At 37.4% G+C, this 25369-nt stretch overlaps 1 protein-coding gene across 6 annotated transcripts in view; it reads right to left on the reverse strand.

Annotated features, from left to right (window-relative positions):
• The window catches only part of TBC1D32 (TBC1 domain family member 32), a 201498-nt gene extending 183031 nt beyond the window's left edge, over window positions 1–18467 (reverse strand). For 4 of the 6 annotated variants that reach the window (XM_064598058.1, XM_064598055.1, XM_064598059.1 and 1 more), the window contains exons 1-3: window positions 18327–18467; window positions 17993–18150; window positions 8572–8733 (exon numbers count right to left, since the gene is read on the reverse strand). In XM_064598058.1, coding sequence (XP_064454128.1) covers window positions 8572–8733; window positions 17993–18147 — 317 coding nt within the window. In that variant the 5' untranslated portion in view covers window positions 18148–18150; window positions 18327–18467. Of the gene's footprint in view, window positions 1–8571; window positions 8734–17992; window positions 18151–18326 lie in introns of those variants that run through there. The other 2 variants (XM_064598056.1, XM_064598061.1) reach the window with 2 other exon arrangements.
• Between the last annotated feature and the right edge of the window lie 6902 nt (window positions 18468–25369).

Here is a 25369-nt window from a genome sequence, read left to right on the forward strand (position 1 = left end):
GCATAACAATGCCTTGGTAGCAATCAAGAACTATCCATCAAATGTTACTCTCTCCTTCCACAGTATTTGTATTATAGCTAGACACAGGTCTAAACTACAGTACCCATACTCCTTTCCAGTTAGGCATAGCCATGTAAACAACACAAAGTCCTTTCCCCTTATAATTTACGATATAGTAATTTAATAAATGAATATAAAGGTAAGAATCTCAATGATGTATATAGGTTAGGATCAAGGGTCATTAAAATCCACAGAAAATATGTAAGTTTCATCTTAGACATGTTTCCTCCAGACCTTTTTGAAAACACCAACATGAATTCTTCTGCAAGAAGTATCAGCAAACTGACCACAGAAAGAGATAAGAATAAAAAATTTTATTTTTATCTTTTTTAAAGATTTTATTTTTAAGTAATCTCTCCATCCAACAAGGGGCTTGAACTCAGAATCCCAAGATCAAGAGTCGCATGCTCCACTGACTGAGCCAGCCAGACACCCCAAGAATAATAATTTTTAAAATTTAAAAAAACAAAAAGCTAGAGAGCCAGAGCCTCAATATCAAGAGTCAAATGAACTAGTCTTCAATAGTAGTCACTGCAGTTTTGAAAAAGCCAAAGTAAAACAAATATAAAATGGACTATAAACACCATTAAGACTCATTCAGTACTCCAAGAAGTCAAAATAAGAAAAAATTCTAAGAGGTAATGAATAAAAACCACATCAATTAATAATGAAAATCTACATGGTTAGTAGTTGCACTTATATATATGAGGAATAGATGATATACCCTACAAATAAATTCTTCTATCTGTAAACCTCTATTTAAAAAATATCAAAATGTTTAATTAAGAAAATAATTTCTAATTATTACAGAAAAATGCTGTTAATAGAGATACTATTGCCTAATCATTAGTCCTAAATAATTTCTCAATTTCACACACACACACAAGAAAAAAATAATACTCTGCACAACTTAAAATCTATCATCTACGACTCACAAATCAGAATACACTCATTAAGACATTGAACAGCTTTGTGAGGTAATTATCATTGTTTTAATTTTTACACGTGGATGAACTAAAACATAAGAAAATTAAATGGCTTATGCAGATATAAAAAAATTTCCTAATATTCCCATATAAAACTCTGCTCTTAGCATGAAAATGCTTTCATTTTCTGACTAACAAAATATTTTAATACTCCTTTTAGAATAAATTTAATAGTACCACCAGAAATAGATTACTAGAAATTATATTATCCAAAGATGAACATGACTCTAGTTTGTGTTTTTTCTTCAAATCAAGAAATAAGAAATCCTGGGGCACCTAGGTGGCTCAGTCTGTTAAGCGTCTGCCCTTGGCTCAGGTCATGATCCCAGGATGGAGTCCCACATTGGGCTCCCCACTGGGCGGGGAACCTGCTTCTCCCTCTGCATGCTACTCCCCCTGCTTGTGTGCTCACTCTCACTATCTCTCTCTCTCTCTCTGACAAATAAATAAATCTTTAAAAATAAATAAATAAAATAGAAAACACATGGAGGTTGGGGGGGAATGGCGAGCTCCCCTGGAGAGCATAGGAGCTCCACACCCCACACCTTGACCCACAACACCTCCACCTAGCTGCTGGTGACTTGTGTCTTTTTCTAGCAGGCTGGTGATCAAGGAGAAGCAAGATGGCGGAGGAGTAGGAGACCTAAATTTTGTCTGGTCCCAGGAATTCAGCTAGATAGTTATCAAACCATTTAGAACACCTACGAACTCAACAGGAGATCAAAGAAAAGAATAGCAGCAACTCTCTGAACAGAATAGCGACCACTTTCTGGAAGGTAGAACGTGTGGAGAAGTGAATGGGAGGCAATACTTGGGAAGACAGATGGAGGGGGAGGGTACCTCCGTCAGCCAGTACTGCTAAGTGATAGAGCAGCGGAGCCCAAAATCAGAACTTTTAGAAGTCTGCTCTGCTGAGGGACGTCGCTCCAGTGGCTAAGCGGGGGGTGGAACCCTCACTGAGACAGTACGGTCTCAGGACGCTCGGGGTCACAGAAAGACTGGGGGTGCCTGAGTGCGGCAGAGCTCCCAGGTATTGGAGCGGGGAAGCTGGCTGCAGAGACAGAGCTGAGGAGTGGGCTCTCAGCTCAGGGTTGCCATAAACCGTGATCTGCGGCACAGTCGGGCCACTGCTCTTCCAGCAGGGACCCAACAAGTGGCAGATCCAGGGAGACTCCCTTCCTCCCCCAGGAGGAGCGGCATGGGAGCACACCACAGGGACCTGCTGGGTTTGGAGACTCCACATGGGGTCGTGTGCCAGAGATAGAAACACAGGCTGAGTGAGCATGGAGTGCGGCAGAGACTGGGGAGACAGGAGTGATTGACTGCTTTTCTCTGAGGGCTCACTGAGGAGTGGGGCCCCAAGTTCTCGGCTCCTCTGGGCAGAGATTGGGAGGCCACCATTTTCACTCTCGTCCTCCAAAGCTATACAGAAAGCTTTCAGGGAATAAAAGCTACCAAGAGCAAACCCCGAGCAGATTACCTAGCCGGGCCCCTGGCAAGGGCAGTGCAATTCCATTTCAGGCAAAGACATTTGAGAATCTCTGCAATAGGCCCCTCCCCCAGAAGATCAGCAAGAACATCCAGCCAAGACAAGTTTATTCATCAATGAAAACGGCAAAACCCCAGTGATAGGGGAATACAGCACATAGAATTCATGGCTTTTTTCCCATGCTGCTTTAGTTTTTCAAAGTTAATTTTTTAATCTTTCTTTACTTTTTTCTTTTTCTATTTTTGGGTTGAATTTTTCTTCCTTTTTCAACCAACATCTTATCAATTTCTTTTTTAAAATCTTTTATGAATTTTCATTTTTACAGTCATATTCTATCCTTTCATTGTATTTAACATTATTTTTTTGGTATATATGTAAGTTTTTCATTCTTTAAAATTTTGGGATACAGTTCCTTCTAACAAACCAAAATATACCCTAAATCTAGTGTATGACATTGTCCTACTCTCCCGCCTAATCACATTCTCTCTTTTTTTTTTAAATTCTTTTTCATTCTTTTTCAACCAACTTATCAATCCTTTTTTAAAATCTTTTTAAATTTTCATCTTTATACTCATATTCTATCCCTTCACTGTATTTACCCTTATTTTTTATATATATATAAGTTTTTATTTCCTTAAAATTTTGGGAGGCAATTTCTTCTAACAGGCAAAAATACACTCAAAATCTAGTGTGTGGGTCTGCTCTATTCACCAGCCTGATCATATTCCTTTTTTTTCCCCCCTTTCTTTTACCCCTCTTTCAGGTCTCTTCTGACTTCTTTAGTGTATATTTTTCTGGGGTCATTGTTACCCTTTTAGCATTTTGTTCTCTCATTCAACTATTCTCAGGACAAAATGACAAGATGGAAAAACTCACCTCAAAAAAAAGAACAAGAGGAAGTACCTACTGCCAGTGACCTAAACAATATGGCTATTAGTAAGATGTCAGAACTAGAGTTTAGAATGATGATTATAAATCTGGGTTTGAAAAAAGCATAGAACATACTAGAGAATCCCTTTCTGGAGAAATAAAAGAACTAAAATCTAACAAGTTGAAAACAAAAAGGCTATTAATGAGGTGCAATAAAAAATGGAGGCTCTAACTGCTAGGATAAATGAGGCAGAAGAGAGAATCAGTGATATAGAAGACCAAATGATGGAGAATAAAGAAGCTGAGAAAAAGAGAGATAAACAACTACTGGATCACGAGGGGAGAATTCAAAAGATAAGTGATCCCATAGAGCGAAACAACATTAGAATAATTGGGATCCCAGAAGAAGAAGAAAGAGAGATGGGGCAGAAGGCATATTGGAGCAAATTACAGCAGAGAACTTCCCCAACTTGGGGAAGGAAACAGGAACCAGAATCCAGGACACATAGAGAACCCCCTTCAAAATTAATAAAAATAGGTCAACACCCCGATATCTAATAGGAAAACTCACAAGTCTCAGAGACAAAGAGAAAAATCCTGAAAGCAGCTTGGGACAAGATGTCTATAACCTACAACGGTAGAAACATTAGATTGTCAGCAGACCTATCCACAGAGACCTGGCAGGCCAGAAAGGACTGGCATGATATATTCAGAGCACTAAATGAGAAAAATATGCAGCCAAGAATACGATATCCAACTAGGCTGTCATTGAAAATAGAAGGAGAGCTAAAAAGCTTCCAGGACAAACAAAAACTAAAAGAATTTGCAAACACGAAACCAGCCCTACAAGAAATATTGAAAGGGGTCCTCTAAGCAAAGAGAGAGCCTAAAACTAACATAGACCAGAAAGAAACAGAGACAATATACAGTAATAATTACCTTACAGGCAATATAATGGCACTAAATTCATATCTTTCAATAGTTACCCTGAATGTAAATGTTCTAAATGCCCAATCAAAAGACACAGAGTATCAGATTGGATAAAAAAAACAAGACCCATTGATATGCTGCCTGCAAGAGACTCATTTTAGACCCAAAGACACCCCCAGATTGAAAGTGAGGGGGTATGGAAAACCATTTACCATGCTAATGCACATCAAAAGAAAGCTGGGGTGGCAATTCTTATATCAGACAAATTAGATTTTAAACCAAAGACTGTAATAAGAGATGAGGAAGGACACTATATCATACTTAAAGGGTCTATCCAACAAGAAGGTCTAACAATTGTAAATATCTATGCCCCTAACATAGAAGCAGCCAATTATATGAGCCAATAAATAACAAAATCAAAGAAACACATAAATAATAATACAATAATAGTAGGGGACTTTAACACACCGCTCACTGAAATGGACAGATCATCTAAGCAAAACATCAACAAAGAAATAAAGGCTTTAAATGACACACTGGACCAAATGGACTTCACAGATATATTCAGAACATTCCATCCCAAAGCAACAGAATACACATTCTTTTCTAGTGCACATGAAACATCCTCCAGAATAGATCACATCCTAGGTCACAAATCAGGTATATTCAGAATATGCCATCCCAAAGCAACAGAATACACATTCTTCTCTTGTGCCCATGGAACATTCTCCAGAATAGAACACATCCTAGGTCACAAATCAGATCTCAACCGGTACCAAAAGATTGGGATCATTCCCTGCATATTTTCGGACCACAATGCTTTGAAACGAGAACTCAGTCACAAAAGCAAAGTCAGAAAGAACTCAGATACATGGAGGCTAAAGAGCATCCTACTAAAGAATGAATGGGTCAACCAGGAAATTAAAGAAGAATTTAAAAAATTCATGGAAACAAATGAAAATGAAAACACAACTGTTCAAAATCTTTGGGAAGCAGTAAAGACGGTCCTAAGAGGAAAGTATACAGCAATATAAGCCTTTCTCAAGAAACAAGAAAGGTTTCAAATACACAACCTAACGCTACACCTAAAGGAGCTGTAAAAAGAACAGCAAATAAAGCCTAAACCCAGCAGGAGAAGAGAAAAAATAAAGATCAGAGCAGAAATCAATGAAATAGAAACCAAAAGAACAGTAACAGATCAACAAAACTAGGAGTTGGTTCTTTGAAAGAATTAATAAGATTGATAAACCCCTGGCCAGACTTACCAAAAAGAAAAGAGAAATGACCCAAATCAACAAAGTCATGAATGAAAGAGGAGAGATCACAACCAATACCAAAAAAATACAAACAATAATAAGAACATTTTATGAGCAACTATATGCCAGCAAATTAGACAATCTGGAAGAAATGGATGGATTCCTAGAGACCTATAAACTACCAAAACTGAACCAGGAAGAAATAGAAAACCTGAACAGACCCATACCCAGTAAGGAAATTGAAGCAGTAATCAAAAATCTCCCAACAAACAAGAGCCCAGGGCCAGATAGCTTCCCAGGGGAATTCTACCAAACATTTAGAGAAGAATTAATACCTATTCTTCTGAAACAGTTCCAAAAAATAGGAATGCAAGGAAAACTTCCAAACTCAGTTTATGAGGCCAGCATTACCTTGATCCCAAAACCAGACAAAGACCCCATCAAAAAGGAGAACTACAGACCAATAACCCTGATGAACATGGATGCAAAAATTCTCACCAAAATACTAGCCAATAGGATCCAACAGTACATTAAAAAGATTATTCACCACGACCAAGTGGGATTTATCCCTGGGGCTGCAAGGTTGGTTCAACATCCTCAAATCAATCAATGTGATACAATACATTAATAAAAAAAAAAACAAGAACCTTATGATCCTCTCAATAGATGCAGAAAAAGCATTTGACAAAGTACAGCATCCTTTCTTGATTAAAACTCTTCACAGTGTAGGGATAGAGGGTACATACTTCAATATCATAAAAGCCATCTATGGAAAACCCACAGCGAGTAAGGTCAGGAACATGGCAGGGATGTCCACTATCACCACTGCTATTCAACATAGTACTAGAAGTCCTAGCCTCAGCAATCAGACAACAAAAAGAAATAAAAGGCATCTGAATCGACAAAGAAGAAGTGAAACTCTCACTCTTTGCTGATGACATGATACTTTATATGGAAAACCCAAAAGATTCCACCCCAAAACTGCTAGAACTCATACAGGAATTCAGTAAAGTGGCAGGATATAAAATCAATGCACAGAAATCAGTTGCATTTCTATACACCACCAACAAGACAGAAGAAAGAGAAATTAAGGAGTCAATCCCATTTCCAATTGTACCCAAAACCATAAGATACCTAGGAATAAATCTAACAAAAGAGGCAAAGAATCTGTACTCAGAAAACTATAGAATACTCATGAAAGAAATTGAGGAAGACACAAAGAAATAGAAAAATTTTCCATGCTCATGGATTGGAAGAACAAATATTGTGAAAATGTCTATGCTACCTAGAGTAATCTACACATTTAATGCAATCCCTATCAAAATACCATCCACTTTTTTCAAAGAAATGGAACAAATAATCCTAAAATTTGTATGGAACCAGAAAAGACCCCAAATAGCCAGAGGAATGTTGAAAAAGAAAAGCAAAGCTGGTGGCATCTCAATTCCAGACTTCAAGCTCTATTACAAAGCTGTTATCATCAAGACAGTATGGGACTGGCACAAAAACAGACACATAGATCAATGGAACAGAATAGAGAGCACAGAATTGGACCCTCAATTCTGTGGTCAACTAATCTTCGACAAAGCAGGAAAGAATTTCCAATGGCAAAAAGACAGTCTCTTCAACCAGTGGTGTTGGAAAATTGGACAGCCACATGCAGAAAAATGAAACTGGACCATTTCTTTACACCACACACAAAAATAGACTCAAAATGGATGAAAGACCTCAATGTGAGACAGGAATCTATCAAAGTCCTTGAGGAGTAAACAGGCCGCAACCTCTTCGACCTCAGTAGCAACTTCTTCCTAGAAACATCGCCAAAGGCAAGGGAAGCGAGGGCAAAAATGAACTACTGGGACTTCATCAAGATAAAAAGCTTTTGCACAGCAAAGGAAACAGTCAACAAAACCAAAAGACAACCGACAGAGTGGGAGAAGATATTTGCAAATGACATGTCAGATAAAGGGCTAGTATCCAAAATCTATAAAGAACTTATCAAACTCAACACCCAAAGAACAACTAATCCAATCAGGAAATGGGCAGAAGACATGAACAGACATTTCTGGAAAAGAAGATATCCAAATGGCCAACAGACACATGAAAAAGTGCTCAACATCACTTGGCATTAGGGAAATCCAAATCAAAACCTCAATGAGATACCACCTCACACCATTCAGAATGGCTAAAATTAAGTCAGGAAACAACAGATGTTGGCGAGGATGTGGAGAAAGGGGAACCCTCCTACACTGTTGGTGGGAATGCAAGCTGGTGCAGCCACTCTGGAAAACAATACGGAGGGTCCTCAAAAAGTTGAAAATAGAGCTACCCTACGACCCAGCAATTGCACTACTGGGTATTTACCCCAAAGATTCAAATGTAGTGATCCGAAGGGGCACCTGAACCCCAATATTTATAGCAGCAATGTCCACAATAGCCAAACTATGGAAAGAGCCTAGATGTCCATCAACAGATGAATGGATAAAGAAGATGTGGTATATATATACAATGGAATATTATACAGCCATCAAAAAAATGAAATCTTGCCATTTGCATCCACGTGGATGGAACTAGAGGGTATTATGCTAAGCGAAATAAGTCAATCAGAAAAAGATAAGTATCATATGATCTCACTGATATGAAGAATTTGAGAAAGAAAACAGAGGATCATAGGGGAAGGGAGGGAAAAATGAAACAAGAGGAAACCAGAGAGGGAGACAAACCATAAGAGACTCTTAATCTCAGGAAACAAACTGAGGGTTGCCGGAGTGGAGGGGGGTGGAAGTGATGGGGTGGCTCGGTGATGGACTTTGGGGAGGGTATGTACAATGGTGAACACTGTGAATTGTGTAAGACTGATGAATCACACAGTTGTACCCCCAAAACAAGTACTACATTATATGTTAATAAAAAAATTTTTTTTAAATAAAATTAAATAAATAAATAAAATAAAACAAAACATTATTGTGGGCATACTCACTCTTTAGATTCCTGAGTCCTTTTAGTAACATGCTGTACAACTGTGTCATAGCCAGTTTCCTCATCCTGATTCTGATCAGATGTCCATTTTTCCATTTCTTCTTCAATCATAGACCCCAAAGTGTTACATATATGCTGCCGAAGATATTTCACAAATTCATAGCTAAAACAAATATTTAAAAAATAAATCAGTAAATATCATGACCTCACTTATTAAACATATCCAGGAAAAAAATGTTAGCACAGAATGTTTTATACAATACTCAGATTTCTTACCTTACACTAGGATTAAATTTTTCATCCCAAATCACCAAGCTAATCTAGAATTTTTTTTTTTTTTCTGGGACATTGGCATTTTCTGCTTGCATCCCATGCCCACTCACTCCATCAATCCACCCAGTCATCAACATTTGTTAATATTGCCTACACATCCTTTGGCTTCATCACTTCTCCTTTTTTCCCACTTCTATTGGTCAGTGAAAATCCACATCACCTCACACAGAGATTACTACTGCAGCCTTCTTGCTCATCTTCTTTCACCTCCCCTTCCCTCTCATATTTATCCTGAACACTAGTTATCTTGGTCCTCAAAACTCACAGACTTCATTATTTCTGAGTTAGAGCCATTTTATTCATATCAATACCTCATACCACATCACATACATAATGTCTCAATAAATATTTGTTGTATTTAAAACTAATTATTGGCTGTCTATTATCCTTCAAATGCAATTTCCTTGGCTTAGCATTTAAATACCTAATCAATCAAGCCTCTTAATTACTGCATCTCCACTTACATGAGGCCACACTTAATTTTCTCCACAAACACCAAACATTTTGATTTGCATATAAGCAAGGAGGGATTTTTAAGTGATTATCATGTATTAGACACTGCCCTAAGTATTTTATTAATATTGTTTTATTTACCACATGAAATAGGTAAAATAGATGAGGACACAAATTGAAAAGTTAAAAAGCCTTGTCAAATGCACAAGCTACAGGGGCATCTGTGGCTCAATTGGTTAAGCGGCCAGCTCTTGATTTCTGCTCAGGTCATGATTTCACGGTCCTGGGATCAAGCCAAGCATCAGGCTCCATGCTCAGCGGGGAGTCTGCTGGAGGATTCTTTCTCTCTCTCCCTCTGCCCCTCCCCAGCTTCTATGCACACACACACACTCTCTCTCTCTCTCAAATAAACCTTTAAAAAAAAATTCACAAGCTACTAATTCAGTTCCACCTTAATCTGAAACTCCTGTCATTCCCACAATCCCACACTCTCCCCAAAATGGAAAAATTTCAAAAATGTTTAAGAAATAAAATAAGATGTTCTGTAGTGCTCAATGGAGATTGGAAAGGGAAATAGATAAATGTAACACTCATGTTTTTACCAACTGTATATTATTTAAATTTCTTGCATTTAGGGAGATAAATCTATTACATTTTATTTTCTCAAAATTATAATTCACATATTAAATTTAAAAGTATAATTTACTTAAAAATTTATTTTAAGTTATTTATTGAATTTACTTTTAAATGTTTAATATTTAGATTCAATGTTTAGCTAGTAACTTCTAAGCTTTAAGAAAATAGGTATCTATTAATGGCAGAAGAAGAAAACAACATTATTTTGTAAACATCAAAATGATGAACACTAATTTTCAGAAATACTCCAAGAAAAACAAAACCCAAAACTTACTGAATCATATATCATAGAAAATAGCCTCTAATCATCGTTTAAGCAGTTTTACAGTTTTTGCTTCTTCTGGTGATTCATCATTGCCTTATATTACCTTGAAGATCTTCCCTTATACAAGCATAACTTACCATCCCTTTTAAATGTTAAACTTACTTTTTAGTTTGTATATTTGTAATTATAAACCAAATTTTTGCATATTCTATACAAAATGGCGAAAACTTCCAAAAAGGCAAGAAGAATTCAGAGATTAAGGTTTCAAGAGAATCTTTTAAAGATGCTAATTTTGTTTACAGTAAGTCTTTTTTTTAATTTAATTTTTTTATGTTAATCACCATACATTACATCATTAGTTTTTGATGTAGTGTTCCATGATTCATTGTTTGCGTATAACACCCAGTGCTCCATTCAATACATGCCCTCTAAAGATGCTAATTTTTTAACATTTGACAGTCCCTATAATGCCTCCACAGAGGGACAGCTTGCTCTGAGATTAGAGTTGGCAGCTGTGTGTGATGAGATCTGAAGAGCCCAAAAAATATGTGTTCACCACAACCATCCCACCACAACCAGAAACCCTCTGAAGAAACAGAGTATCTGAAATTCCAAGACCAAAAATGTATCATTGCTTTCTTTAAAATGTCCTTGTAAATAAAAAAGGATCCAGGAATAGATAATCCTTTCAGCCTAATCAGTATGACCTCACAGCCAGACTATTAGTGCTGGGAAAAGGAAAAGTGTAATTGGAAGAAAGTGCAAAGAGATGAAAGGTCCCTAAAAACAATCTCGATCTTCCTCACAATCTTGCTCTAGGCTAGTCAAACAGACACAGGAGTTTTCCTTCACATCTTTGAGATACTCAGTAGGAAACAATACATGGGGAAGCCTGAGTTAATTCTCTGAAACTAAAGGAAGGGCCACTTTGAAGATGAATTCTACATCTCATCATCAACGTCTACTATGGAAAGGCAAATGATTCCTTAGTTTGATCAGCCCCGTTTCTGTGCCACAAATCAAGCAATCACAAGAAATGAATATTTAACTGAGAAAAATAACTTTTGTGTTTGCTCTGTTTAAAGCCCAAACTATAAGCAACAGAAATGACATTTTCCTAACTAAGGCAGTGAAGAAATATAAAACAAGCCCATTAACAAAATGTATTCAAAAAGTTGAGAGAAGGGGCACCTGGGTGTGGCTCAGTCAGTTAAGTGTCTGCCTTTGGCTCAGGTCATGATCTCAGGGTCCTGGGATCTGCCCCATGTTGGGCTCCCTGCTTAGCCGGGAGTCTGCTTCTCCCTCTGCCTCTCCTTCTCCCCCTCCCCCCTGCTCATGCTCTGTCTCTGTCTCTCTCTATCTCAAATAAATAAATAAAAATCTTAAAAAAAAAAAAAAAGTTAAGAGAATACCATTCTAAAATAAAAGACACATCAAAAAAAAACAAAAAACCTCCCCACTATTTAGCATCATCTATAAATAGCAAATAGCAAATATGCTGAGAAAAAGTTTAAACCTCCTCTTTGGGAACTTGAATAACCACATACTTTTTTCTAGTGACATCATTTTTATCTATGACCATAGTACTATGTCCCAGAAGACACCATTCAAAATACTTCAAGGTTCTGGTTCATCTTCCAAATTAAATGATCCCAAGAACCCCAAAATTGAATATTGCCTAATGGGTCACTGCTCTTTTAAGAAAAAAGATCTCCAGGGAGGATAAGGCCCTCTGTCATGTGAGGACTACCAGGCTGCCTACGGCCCTTTGGATGCTCTACTGACTCATTGATCATTGGAAGATTCAAATTAGTAAACAGTCATTTCTGCAATTGGACCCTTCTCCTCTTTGGGTAAGAAAAATCCAAGGCTTCAAATTCTCATCTGACAATTCATTTTGTGTTGGTATTTTTACCATATGAATTCACGGCAATGTCCCATAAAATCCTGCAAGGAACGCTGTTTTCTATAGTGGTGCCCAGGATAGAAAGTTATTGTTACTATGGGCTGGGAGAAACACTTCTATAAAATTAAGTACTGTGTTGCCTTCATTGTAATCCTCACAGTATTGGTGCCATCGAGTTGCTCTTATGAAATCTACAACTAATCCAAAAGATTAATGATAACCACAGCTCTTTAAACCAATCCATTGCATCATTTTTAAGAAATTATTCTGGAGGTGTTGCAATATGCTTATTTTTTATAAAAGCAAAAGTCCTGGATGCACAAAAGAGACTTTCAAAAGGTCCCATACTTATTCCGGAATTGCAAACTCAGATGTTACCAGGGGTAGACAGTAAAGTCGGCCATGTGTAAGAGAGAAAAGAGGCAGGGGTGAAATAAAAGGACATGTCTCAGCTAAAAGGAAGAGCTTCTACATGGCTTTAGCCACTTGTTGCCATTTAGGAATATTAGCCTAATGTTGATTTTTCAATGTTCTAAGAAAAGCCAGAAAACTATTTTATGTGCCACCTCCCAATTCTTAAATGTTGCCTTTTTTTTTTTTTAAACAAAGCCAAAGAAACACATCCACAGACCAAGTATGGCCTGCAGAATTCCAGTTTGACCATTAACATCCCCTCACTCGAAGCATTATAAAACCCTGACCACTAAAGATACTGGTGAATCACCTCTATGTTTAAAATTTCTATTTAAGAAATGTAAAACTTCCTTAAAAAAAATGTACATTCTTAATAACTTATTTTAGAAGATCCTTATGAGGCTTAATTTAAGTCAACTCTGCTACAATTTAGGTCCTTTCCTTTCAGATTTATTTTTAGCAGACTCCTCTGTGTTAACATTTTCAGATTAACATACTCTAATTGCACTGGAAATATAAGGAATAATACAGCTTTGCCATGGACTACAATAAATAAAATTTCCATTTATTTGTAAGTCTATTAAGTTCATCTTAAAATTTTCTAATAATGAAGTTTCTTATTTTTTAAAGAACATGATATATACAATGAATAAACGTTAAAGCTTTAGAAATCTATGAATCCCTTTGCTTCAGGTTTAAGTTCTAAATTTTACACTGGTCAATCTTGTAACCTTAGACAAAACACCAGACCTTGCCAAATTTCAGGTTCCTGCTACATAACAATAATGGTAATCCTAATGCAAAAACTGCTGTTTATTACACATAGCTATACTTTGACACTTTTCAAACCAAATATACTATACATATATTTGACTAACCTTATTTGTTACCTTAAAAGTAATTTAATGAGAAAAAAATAAAAATTTGGTTTCAAAGACACTACTACCAAATGAATGCAAAATATCTTTTTCCAAATATTTCTCAAAAAGGGACATTAAAAGCTAAAAGTACAGGGCGCCTGGGTGGCTCAGTTGGTTAAGCGACTGCCTTCGGCTCAGGTCATGATCCTGGAGTCCCTGGATCGAGTCCCGCATCGGGCTCCCTGCTCGGCAGGGAGTCTGCTTCTCCCTCTGACCCTCCCCCCTCTCATGTACTCCCTCTCTCTCATTCTCTCTCTCAAATAAAAATAAATAAAATCTTTTAAAAAAATAAATAAATAAATAAATAAAAGCTAAAAGTACAGTTGTTTGCTACTAAGGAAAAACGTGTTCACCTCACATTTCAGAAGCAGCTCAACTGAAATACACAGCAATGTGCTTCATCATTTTGCTTTACTACTGATGAATATGAAATTTTTCACATTTACACAGAAAAACTTTACAAAGTTGGCTAAAAGAACATTCCCCACTTTTTCCAATTTTTTTCTCGTTTCATTACCTAGATTTTTCCAAGAAAATTCAATTATTTCTTTCATGATGAAATTCTGAATTGTTCAAAATATACCAAAATATGCACTGATACAGAGTACTATTACAACAGAAAAACAAAAAAAAAATCTAGTACAATTTTGTTTCAAGAAATCATTCTCTTAGCTATTTAAATAAGCAAAAAAATTTTCAATCATATATAGAAAAAATTATCAGCAATGACATGTTTTAAAAAGAGACTTTATTAGAGTCAGTTATGAATTATAATGCTGATATTTGGAATTCTTACTTCAGAATCAAAAGATTTATTATACGACCAACCAAACTTTATATATCATATTAGTATATAAAAGGATATGTAATAGAAGGAACGAGTATTTTGCATCACCTACAACCTTTTAGGTCAAAGAATAGGCTTCTGAGTCATGATAAACAATTACTAGAAATGCATTCATTAATTATGGAAGCACACATATAATTCTTAGTAATTTCACTATACATGGATATCACTTTACACAATGGATGCTTTCTTGAAGTTACCACTTAAACACCCTAGAGTTCACTAATTTAAAAAATCACTGGTAGATTCTTCTATAAAACAAAAAATAAACCCAAATCAATAAATACTATTGTGTTCCATCTGTATCAGACCCGAAGTATATTGGATGTGAGGGCTACAAAGATGAGCATCTGCATTAGAGACTTTTATAATCATCAGGGTTGATAACTACTAAAATAAACACACACACACACACACACACACAACAATTCTTGCATAAATGCAAATAAATATGCTCTAACTCTGTGGTTGTCAACTCTCAACCTGGGCTGCATGTTAGAATCACCTAGAGAGCTTTTTCAAAAACAAGGCCCAGCCCCTACCATTCCCCCACTGCCAGGTTCTTCCCCCCACCCCAAAATTCTGATTTGTTCATGAAGAGGCCCAAGCATCAGTATTTTTTTTACATGGGACCCAACTGATTCTGGTGTAGCCAAGACTGAAAACCAGGGCCAGTTTGTTTCCTGGGGGCCAGTTTAAGTGTCAAAATCTACACAACACATACACACATAATGAAAGCAATGTCCTCATCCCTACCTCTCTCTCCTCCCACAGGCCTCAAATCCTTGCTGCCACTTTCAGAGACAAAGGGGAAAGCTTGGATCTTTTAGAAAATATGTATAGTTTAAGGCAGAAAAATAGAAGAGGTTCTGGAAAGCACAGATACTTTAGGAAAACTGCCCATTAGGGCAAACCCCCCAGAAAGGGCTACTATTGTCTACACTATGGTTTCTCCCCAAATGACTGTATTTTCCCCCACTTTAGTTTATCATACTACCTGAAATCCATCATGTATGGACTCAATTGTCCTAACCATCTTCTTACAAAAATACAATACTCTAAAGACACCAGTTTCCCCTATACATCTGTTTAATAAAATTGTTCTTGCCAAGACCAGGACAACATTGGGTGGATTTAAGAAACCAATGTTCTGATAGTGGAGATGGGAAGATAGATAATTCTGAAGTAGGAACCATTTCAGGAAGCAATATATACCTAAGTGACTCAAGAACATATCATGTTCAAGGAGAGTTAGGTCAGTGAAAACAAAGACAAAATATGAGCAGCTGGACTAACTGACCTTTACTATCACATCCAACTCTGAATTGTAAGATTCTATGAAAACACCAAAGACAAGCATCTCCTCTTCTTCTCCTCTCCTACCCAGAGTTCCTTCCTCCTAAGACACAGGTCTCAGGTTAGTGAATTAACACGTAAATTTTACCATCTATGCTTTTAAGACTACAAACTAATTAAAATACTTTAAGGATTATAAATCTTAAAGACTACAAACTGTTATAATTTGAGAGTGTCTGGATTTTTTTAGGTAGACCAAAAGTAAATCTCCTCAGTAAACAGTGAAAATTAACTATGAAAGTTAATCAGCATGCATTTAATCTAATGCACTGTTGAAGAGTAAGTTACTTTATTACAAGAGTCATTTGACTGCTGAGAGGAACATCAATGACCTAACTTTAATCTGAAAAGCATTTTAAAATTGGAGCAGCTGAAACAATACAGGCAAATATGTAGCCTTAAACATTTATGCTAAAAAGAAGAAAAGCTGCAAATTAATGAGCTAACCACTGATCACAAAAGTTTTAAAATTTTTCCAAGAAGAAAGAAAATAAAGAACAGAATGTAAAAACCATAAAATGTACACGTAATAGAAAGGAAAAACTAAGCCAATAGCTGATTCTTTTAAAAGACTAACAAAATAAACCCCTAGCAGAAGAGGGAAGGCACATAAAAAATAAATAAAATAAAAAGGGGAACATATAACTACAGATACTAAAAATATTAAAAAGTTAACAGGATATTAATGAAAAACTTTATAGTGATAAATTTGAAAATCTAGATGAAATGTACAAATGCCCAGAATATGATCCTAGGAAAAACTGACAGTAATTTACAATTTAAACTGCTTGCATGTGAAATAAAACCCCAAACTTAATGTTTAAGAGGATCTGTGTGAGGTAAATTTGTATTACATGAGTTTACAAAACACTATTTAATTAAACTTTAATTTGAGAAAGTTGCAATTATTCTACAATCTACTTAGCTATTAGCAGTGGATTTAATGAAGAAATAAACAAGAAAATCACGGAAATACAAAAAAACTATGTATAACCAGTAATATTAATGAAATTAGTAATTTTATATTAACAAGAATTCCACACTTTTGAAAACTCCCTTGAGAATCTGGTGAAAACTGTAAATACTCCTATAAAACTGCAAGTAAAAACAAACTTTTACATTAAAGGGCTCCGGGATCCCTTTATGCCCATGTAAGAAATGGGTGGAGTTCCAGATAAATACAACTTCAGGGCACCCAAAAGTCAGTTTAAAGGTAACATAAGGGGGCACCTGGGTGGCTCAGTTGGTTAAGCGACTGCCTTCGGCTCAGGTCATGATCCTGGAGTCCTGGGATCGAGTCCCGCATCGGGCTCCCTGCTCGGCAGGGAGTCTGCTTCTCCCTCTGACCCTCCTCCCTCTCATGCTCTCTGTATCTCATTCTCTCTCTCTCAAATAAATAAATAAAATCTTAAAAAAAAAAATTTTTTTTAATTAAATTTAAAAAAATAATAATAAAATAAAATCTTAAAAAAATAAAAAATAAAAAAAATAAAGGTAACATAAGATAAATTTTCAGTATCATCTCTGTGAGATCAAAATGAAATACAAACACTGAAATTAAAATACTGTTACCAATAACAGCTAATTGAGATACCTGCAAGAAGACTTTTCAATGGAGAGGATTAATTTAAATTAAACGAACCAAAACAAACAAACAAAAAAGTCTCTAAAGAAACATAACCTTCCAGAATAATCTCAAATGGTACCTCTCTCATTAACAACTCCTCTGCCTACTGCTCCCAAGCCCAGAGTACTCTAGCCCTGCTACAGCACTTATATTTCTGCTATGTATCACAGGCATTGGAGTATGTGGCTTATCCCTTCATAAGAACTTAAGCTAGTCCATAGGACGTTAATAATCCCACTTCAGTATTCCTGCAGTGCTCAGAACGAGCAACTGGTGCACCCACTGAAATACCACATAGCAAAGAACAGAGATCTTGGAAACTCACTGCTTTCAGGCATTGTGACAGGAATCCCCTGAAATAACAGAACTGCTCTTAGAAGAACATGACAATTTACAATTATTGTTACTGTGCTGCCCATGAGGAAAAATGAAGAATTAGGATATGTTGGTTGTGGCAGTAGAAACACAGAAAAGACAGCAGCTTTGGAAAGTAAAGAATAAATAATACATAAATTCGGCATTTGTGTAAATAAGCCCCCCAAAAATGAACCTCCAACTTGGGTGCTATTTTAACAATAATCAAACGAACATTCTCTCTCTAACTACACTTGGACCTTTTCTGGATCGGCTGGTTTGTTTGCTTAAGACATCAAAAGCTATTTTACTTGTGAAAATTTTCATCAGTTTCCTCCAGATGTAAGAGGATTTCCTCGGCGCACTCCAGAGAGGGAGCACCTGTGATCTTCTCCTTCACGCTCTGGAACAACTGCCTCAGCATCGCCTGCAGCATCACCTCGTCCTCGCCTGAGAAATGGGCCATCCTCTGCAAGAATCAAACGCCCATGCCCATTACTCCAGGTCGGCGCAAACGCCGCGCATTGCGCACGCGCGCCCCCGCCCAGCCCTGGCCTGCGCGCTACGCCGTTCCCCGGGAGACCGCGGCAAGCGCTTGGGGGTGGATCCTTGGCTGCCCGCGCGTTTTTCTGGGAAACAAGTCACCTTACTCTGGGGAAGCAGGGGTCCGTAAGGACCCGCCTTTGGTGCTCGTCGTTGCCGGCCTTCCGTACGAACAGAGTTCAAGTTGTCCCCGCTAACCGCAAAAATAGAGATCCCGGAAGGTTTTGACGGGTGGGCCCGACGGCGGGACGCCTGCGGTGCGCGTGACGTCAGCGCGTTGACGGGCTTCCTAGGTGAGAGGGAGTGGCACTGGGGACCTGCCGGGCTCCTAAAGGAGGTTTCAGGTTCGCTCGCAGTGTTTAGCCTTGGACTTGTGGATGGGAGGGAGCCGAGTACGAAGAGAAAGAGTTGAGTAAAAGTGAAACTGAAAATAGATTGAAACGTTTTAATTACGTGAATGGTATTGAAATGTTACAGCGCGGTTTTTCTTTAGCAGCCAACATTTATTGATGCCTTCCCCTTACCAAGCGCCTTGCTAGGAACTGTGAAGAAGACGGCCCTCATAATCAGACACAAAAAGAAATCAACGTTTACACCACAGTGCAATTAAGTGTTATGTTAGAGAAACCCACCAGGTAGGTGTTGTGGAAATCCAGAATCCCCTTTTCACCCGATAGAAGGGTCAAGAAAAGAAGCGAAGAGAGAGGTGTAACCTACGCCGGTACTCGAGTTAGTAGAGTTAGAAGGAGGAGGTGGGGAGGCTAGAGAAGCAAATAGGCCACAACTGAAAGGGTCATATTTGGCATGTTTACGGGTTAGAGATTAATCTTGGAAGCAACAGGACACAATTGGATTCCATAGTGACACCATGAGATACCATATATGAGGAACCTGTGCAGGAAACTGCAGTGCATAATCATAGACCTTCATCCAGTTTCCAATCTAGATAAATCCCCAGACCATGGTCATGTCCAAGGTAAGGAGCCAACCCATCAGAGTATTAGCATCAGATCCTGGTGTCTATGGAGTAGTCCCAAGCCACTGATGAGTGGTTTAATGTCAATAAATTCTCCCTTATCCAGCTTAAATTTTACACTTCTGGTCCAATAACATCTGATACACTTCACATGTTAGCTAGAATCCGTGATTTCCTTGATGTTTACGCTGTTACTTCCAAGAGTAAAAGTATAATATGTCCTTGCCAACTGTGACAGCATGTTTCTTGGTAAAATGTATGCTTAATCTACCAGAGTAGGCACACTTGTAACTTTATTTGTGGGTGAACCTATAAAACCCATTATGTATATATGCATGTGTGTGTGTGCACATGCACAGAATCACCAGCAATGTGATAGCTACATATTTAGATTAACACAGATGAGTTGTATGAGCACCTCAAACATCAAGATTAACAGAGCTAGTAGTGGTGTGATTTTTCTGTAATAGTAAGCTATTATTGTTAAAATTCAGAACAAAATAAAATAATACCCTTTCCTTGATTACACAGTTTTTGCATTCTGGGAAAATTTGGTGTTAAAACTGCCAAATATTTTTATATAAAATGGAATTCATTCCTATACTCAAATAGTTATCAAGAGCTTTTTCATCTACCTGAATGTCCGGCAGGATCATTGAGAGTCATATAGGAACCAGAACAATTCTTTTGTGTGGGAAGTTTTCTGTGTGTAATTCAAGATGTTTCATATCTCTAGCTCACACTACAAATGCCAGTAACTGCTATCTAATCATTGTGATAACAAACCTGTCCCCATGTATTTATAAAATGCTTTCTTGGGAAGCAGGAGTGATTTGAACTGCACAGATTGAGAACCACTGTTCTAAAGGATATAACTTAGGAAAAAGAAAAACAACCGTTAATAGCATACCTGAGATAAAAGAATAGAAGATAGCCAAACAGCAAGTGAGGGTGGTAATGCATTTAAGTAAATCTCAATAAATATTGTCTGTATAAAATAATAATAACCTATAATATTCTAATTTGTGAAGGTAAAAATGCATAGCACTAAAATACTGTAAACAATCATGTATGAGTAGGAAGTCATGATAGGTTGAAGTATTCTGCAATTCTTGTATTTTTCTACATGGAGTTTAAGATATTGAACTTGATTAGGTAGGCATAGTAAAATTTCAAATGTAACCATTACAAAATTAGAAACAAATAAATTCAAAAAACAGAAGGAAAAATGAAATAAGAGAAAAGCAAAAATCCCATTCAATTAAAAAAAAAAGTCAAGAAAGAAAATAGAAGCGTAAGAAAAATAGGAAAAATTAAAATATACAAAGATACATGATAGAAAAAGTCCAAAATACTGATTAATTTAAATAAACTCAGCCCTCTTGTAGGAACTGTCAGACTGACTATTAAAATAACCAACTATAGGGGTGCCTGGGTGGCTCAGTCAAGTGTCCAACTCTTGGTTTAGGCTTAGGTCACGATCTCAGGGTTGTGGGATTGAGCAGCAGTCTCCCTGCTCAATAGGGAGTCTGCTTGAGTTTCTCTCGCTCTGCCCCTTCTCCTACTTGTACTCTCTCCCTCTCAAATAAGTAAATCTGAAAAAATAATAAAATAAGCAGCTATATTCTATTTATCAAAGCCCTAAAAACAGAAAAATTAGGATTAAAAAGGTGGGGAAAGATAAACCAGATGAATATTATCCAAAAGAAACCTGTTGAGGCTATATTTGTGTCAGCAAAAATAAAACTTAAGGAAAAAATACATTAGGCACATAGCATGGCACTTCATAATTCAACAGGAAGATAAAATTTTTAACTTAAAGTAAGTAAGCAAAATTCTTAATCTCTCCAGAAGTCTTAATATTTTCCAGAGAAGGTTTCTGCACATAAGATACACTTCAAAGTTGAATACCTAAGATCTATTTTTTAAGTTTGCTTTCTCAGATTGTAAGAAACAGGGAAAAAATTTTCTCAGCAAAGTTAGTGTTTATGAAGAACTGAAATATCATTTATCATTGTTAAAGATACAAAAACCTCTCAAGATATCCCAAAACTGTTGTAGAAACCTAATTACCTTGTTGTCCATATTATAATAACCCTATCATTTTCATGATTCACTTTGTCTCTTTATAATCTCTGCTTCTACTGCTTCTGACCATCTTTTCTTTTTTTTAATTTGTATTTCTTTTATTATGAGCAAAGTTGGTTATCTTTTCATATTTTAAGAGCCATTTAAAATCCTTATGAAAAGAATTCACATAAAGTGAACCTTTGCCAATTTTTCTTTTAGTTGTTAATCTTTTTATTTTTTTTTAATTTTATTATGTTATGTTAATCACCATACATTACATCATTAGTTTTTGATGTAGTGTTCCATGATTCATTGTTTGCATATAACACCCAGTGCTCCATTCAATACGTGCCTTCTTTAATACCCATCACCAGGCTAACCCAGCCCCCACCCTCCTCCCCTCTAGAACCCTCAGTTTGTTTCTCAGAGTCCATAGTCTCTCATGGTTCGTCTCCCCCTCCGATTTCCCCCCCTTCATTTTTCCCTTCCTACCATCTTTTTCTTTTTTTTAACATATAATGTATTATTTGTTTCAGAGGTACAGGTCTGTGATTCAACAGTCTTACACAATTCACAGTGCTCACCATAGCACATACCTTCCCCAATGTCTATCACCCAGCCACCCCATCCCTCCCACACCCCACCACTCCAGCAACCCTCAGTTTGTTTCCTGAGATTAAGAATTCCTCATATCAGTGAGATCATATGATACATATCTTTCTCTGATTGACTTATTTCGCTCAGCATAATACCCTCCAGTTCCATCCACGTTGTTGCAAATGGCAAGATTTCATTCCTTTTGATGGCTGCATAATATTCCATTGTATATATGTACCACATCTTCTTTATCCATTCATCTGTCGATGGACATCTTGACTCTTTCCATAGTTTGGCTATTGTGGACATTGCTGCTATAAACATCGGGGTGCATGTACCCCTTTGGATCCCTACATTTGTATCTTTGGGGTAAATACCCAGTAGTGCAATTGCTGGGTCGTAGGGTAGCTCTATTTTCAACTTTTTGAGGAACCTCCATACTGTTTTCCAGAGTGGCTGCACCAGCTTGCATTCCCACCAACAGTGTAAGAGGGTTCTCCTTTCTCCACATCCCCGCCAACATCTGTCGTTTCCTGGCTTGATAATTTTAGCCATTCTGAATGGTGTGAGGTGGTATCTCATTGAGGTTTTGATTTGGATTTCCCTGATGCCAAGTGATGTTGAGCACTTTTTCATGTGTCTGTTGGCCATTTGGATGTCTTCTTTAGAAAAATGTCTGTTCATGACCATCTTTTCTTAATGCCACCTGCATTTAAAACTCCCTAAGGCAAACCATAAGAGAACCTTAAATATAAAGAACAAACTGAGGGTTGCTGGAGGGGAGGTAGGTGCGGGGATGGGCTAAATAGGTGATGGGCATTAAGGAGGGCACTTGTTAGAATGAGCACTGGCTATTATATGTGCGTGATGAATACTGGATTCTGCTCCTGAAGCCAGTATGCACTGTATATTAACTAACTTGAATTTAAAATAAATAAACATACAAACAAACTCCGTAAGACTCTATAGAGGATGCCTTGATGCATAGCCCATATCCCTTCAGGACAAAGCACTTATTCCCTCATCTCCTTGAAGTGTTGGCTACTGATATTTTATAGCTGAATCCCTCTTCAGGAATTGCCCTGGAAGAAGGAAGTGGTCATGCTCCCTCCCTGCGAAAGGCTCATGTCTGATGACTGGTCAGTGTGATATCTAATCAGCCATTCTTTTTTTTTTTTAAAGATTTTATTTATTTATTTATGAGAGACAGAGAGAGAGAGGCAGAGGGAGAAGCAGGCTCCCCGGGACTCATGACCTGAGCCGAAGGCAGACGCTTAACCATCTTCTAATCAGCCATTCTTTTTGTCTCAGTTGGAACAACTCTGAAGCATCCCAGTTTCAGAACTCCTCGTGATTTCCTGAAGCCTCTGTTGCAAGGGCATTACAGTTGAACTTCTTTTTTGTTTTGTTTTGTTTTTAACATTTTATTTATTTATTTGACAGAGAGAGACACAGCGAGAGAGGAGACACAAGCAGGGGCAGAAGGGGAGGGAGAACCAGACTCCCCATTGAGCAAGGAGCCCAATGTGGGACTCAATCCCAGGACCCTGGGATCATGACCTGAGCTGAAAGCAGATGCTTAATGACTGAGCCACCCAGGCGCCCTACAGTTGAACTTCTTATTCCTAATTTTACTTCCCAAAGTTCTACCAGATACTGTCTCCAAGAACACACACTAATAAGTCTGCATACAAATCTCGGATTCCTGGAGTCTGTTTCCAGAGAAATGCTATCTGCTACAAAATCTGACTGGGTCAATTAGATAGTATCCCACTATCTGATACATATTGTTCCTAATAGGATGAGTTTCTGATGATGGCATAAACTGCTGGTCTTCCTTCTGTCCATGGACTTTTGCCAAGGCACTGAGTTTTATTCCAAACATACATGGCCACAGGAGCAAGGTCAATTACCTAAAACATGGTTTTTACATGTTTGCTTTAACTAAAAGCGAAAATTAGACTGTGGACATAAAAGGTGCTTGGGACTCATGGACTTGCAATGAGATAACACATGTAAAAGACTAACAAAGGCCTTAAATTTGGGGGAAGTGTTGTTGCCCATTTCTACAGCTTTGAATTGAATATTTTCATAGAACTTGGTCAGATCCAACTTACATAATCTAATAAAAGAGTAAATCATTTCAAATTTTCAAAGTTTTGAAATTGGCTCTTTTTTTTCCCTAGACAATAAATCAGAGTGAAATGAGGATATAAACCTCTAACATTGCTATTAAAGCCTTCTTTATATCTGGGATTTCCCATTTCCGAGTGGACTTTGCTTTTTCCCAGAGGGATATTGTCATTTGATAAGAAAACCAAAGTCTTACTGATGAAAAATTCTTCCAAAGGTCTCACATGGCCTTTGGCCATTTACCCAAAATATAAGTATTTAGCATTGAGGGTATGCTCCAATGTCTGGATAAAGAATTTGAATTAGTATAGATACCTATTTGTCCTTATATACAGGGTTCATGTACTGATCCCACCTAGCTTGACCTAAAGAATATTCTGAATTAATCTCTGAGCTATGGTCCTATCCTGTCTGTCAATTCTTCTTTCAACAGTATGCGAGTGAGACAAGAAGCCCACTCTTTGAAAGCAGGGTTATAATGCACTCTCAAGTATAACTGAACTTTGCTTTTGAAGATTTGATTTAACACAGTTTTTATTTTTTTTAAAGATTTTTATTTATTTCAGAGAGAGAGAGCATGAGCAGGGGAGGGTCAGAGGGAGAAGCAGCCTCCCCGCTGAGCAGGGAGCCCAATGCGGGACTCGATCCCAGGGCCCCAGGATCATGACCTGAGCCAAAGGCAGATACTTAACCAACTGAGCCGTCCAGGCGCCCCTAACACAGTTTTTAAATACTTTACCCAACTCTGTGTTTTGAAAGCATATTACCAGCCCACAGCCAAAGGTCTTTTTACATAAAAATTGTAGATGAGCTACTCTAAGTCATTCCTATAAATATATGGAATATGTTTATAGGAATACCTGTTAATAGAGTAACATTCAGTCATTTTAAGACTTGACCTCAAACTTCAGAGTCCATATATATCTTGTATTCATTTAGGTTACAATATAAACCACTGTAAAAGAAAGGGGGGTGGGCGGAGCAAAAATATAGTAATTTAAGCAACAAAGAGGCTTATTTATCTCTTGTGTTGCCATCCAAATGTAGTAAATCTGAGGCTGGTAGAGCAGCTTTGCCATCATCAACAAGAATTGTTCATCTTTGGGTCCAAGGTGGCTTCTCCACCTTCCGTGACCACATCTGTTTTCCAGCCAATACAGAAGAGAAACGGGCAAGAGCATCACCAGGAAGTGACATACATCACTTCTGTTTACATCCCATTAGCTAAGATGTAGTTATATGAACACTGGTAGCTGCCACAGAGGTAAAAAGTAGAGTCTTTGCCTGGCTAAGAAAAACTAGGATCTTTAATTACTAAAAGAAGACAGAATGGATATTGGTGGATAGCTAGCAGTCTCTGCCACATATT

This window comes from Mirounga angustirostris, unplaced genomic scaffold, assembly GCF_029215605.1.
Source record: "Mirounga angustirostris isolate CCGP_5_RB_7025 unplaced genomic scaffold, mMirAng1.0.hap1 SCAF_8, whole genome shotgun sequence".
NCBI lineage: Eukaryota > Metazoa > Chordata > Mammalia > Carnivora > Phocidae > Mirounga > Mirounga angustirostris.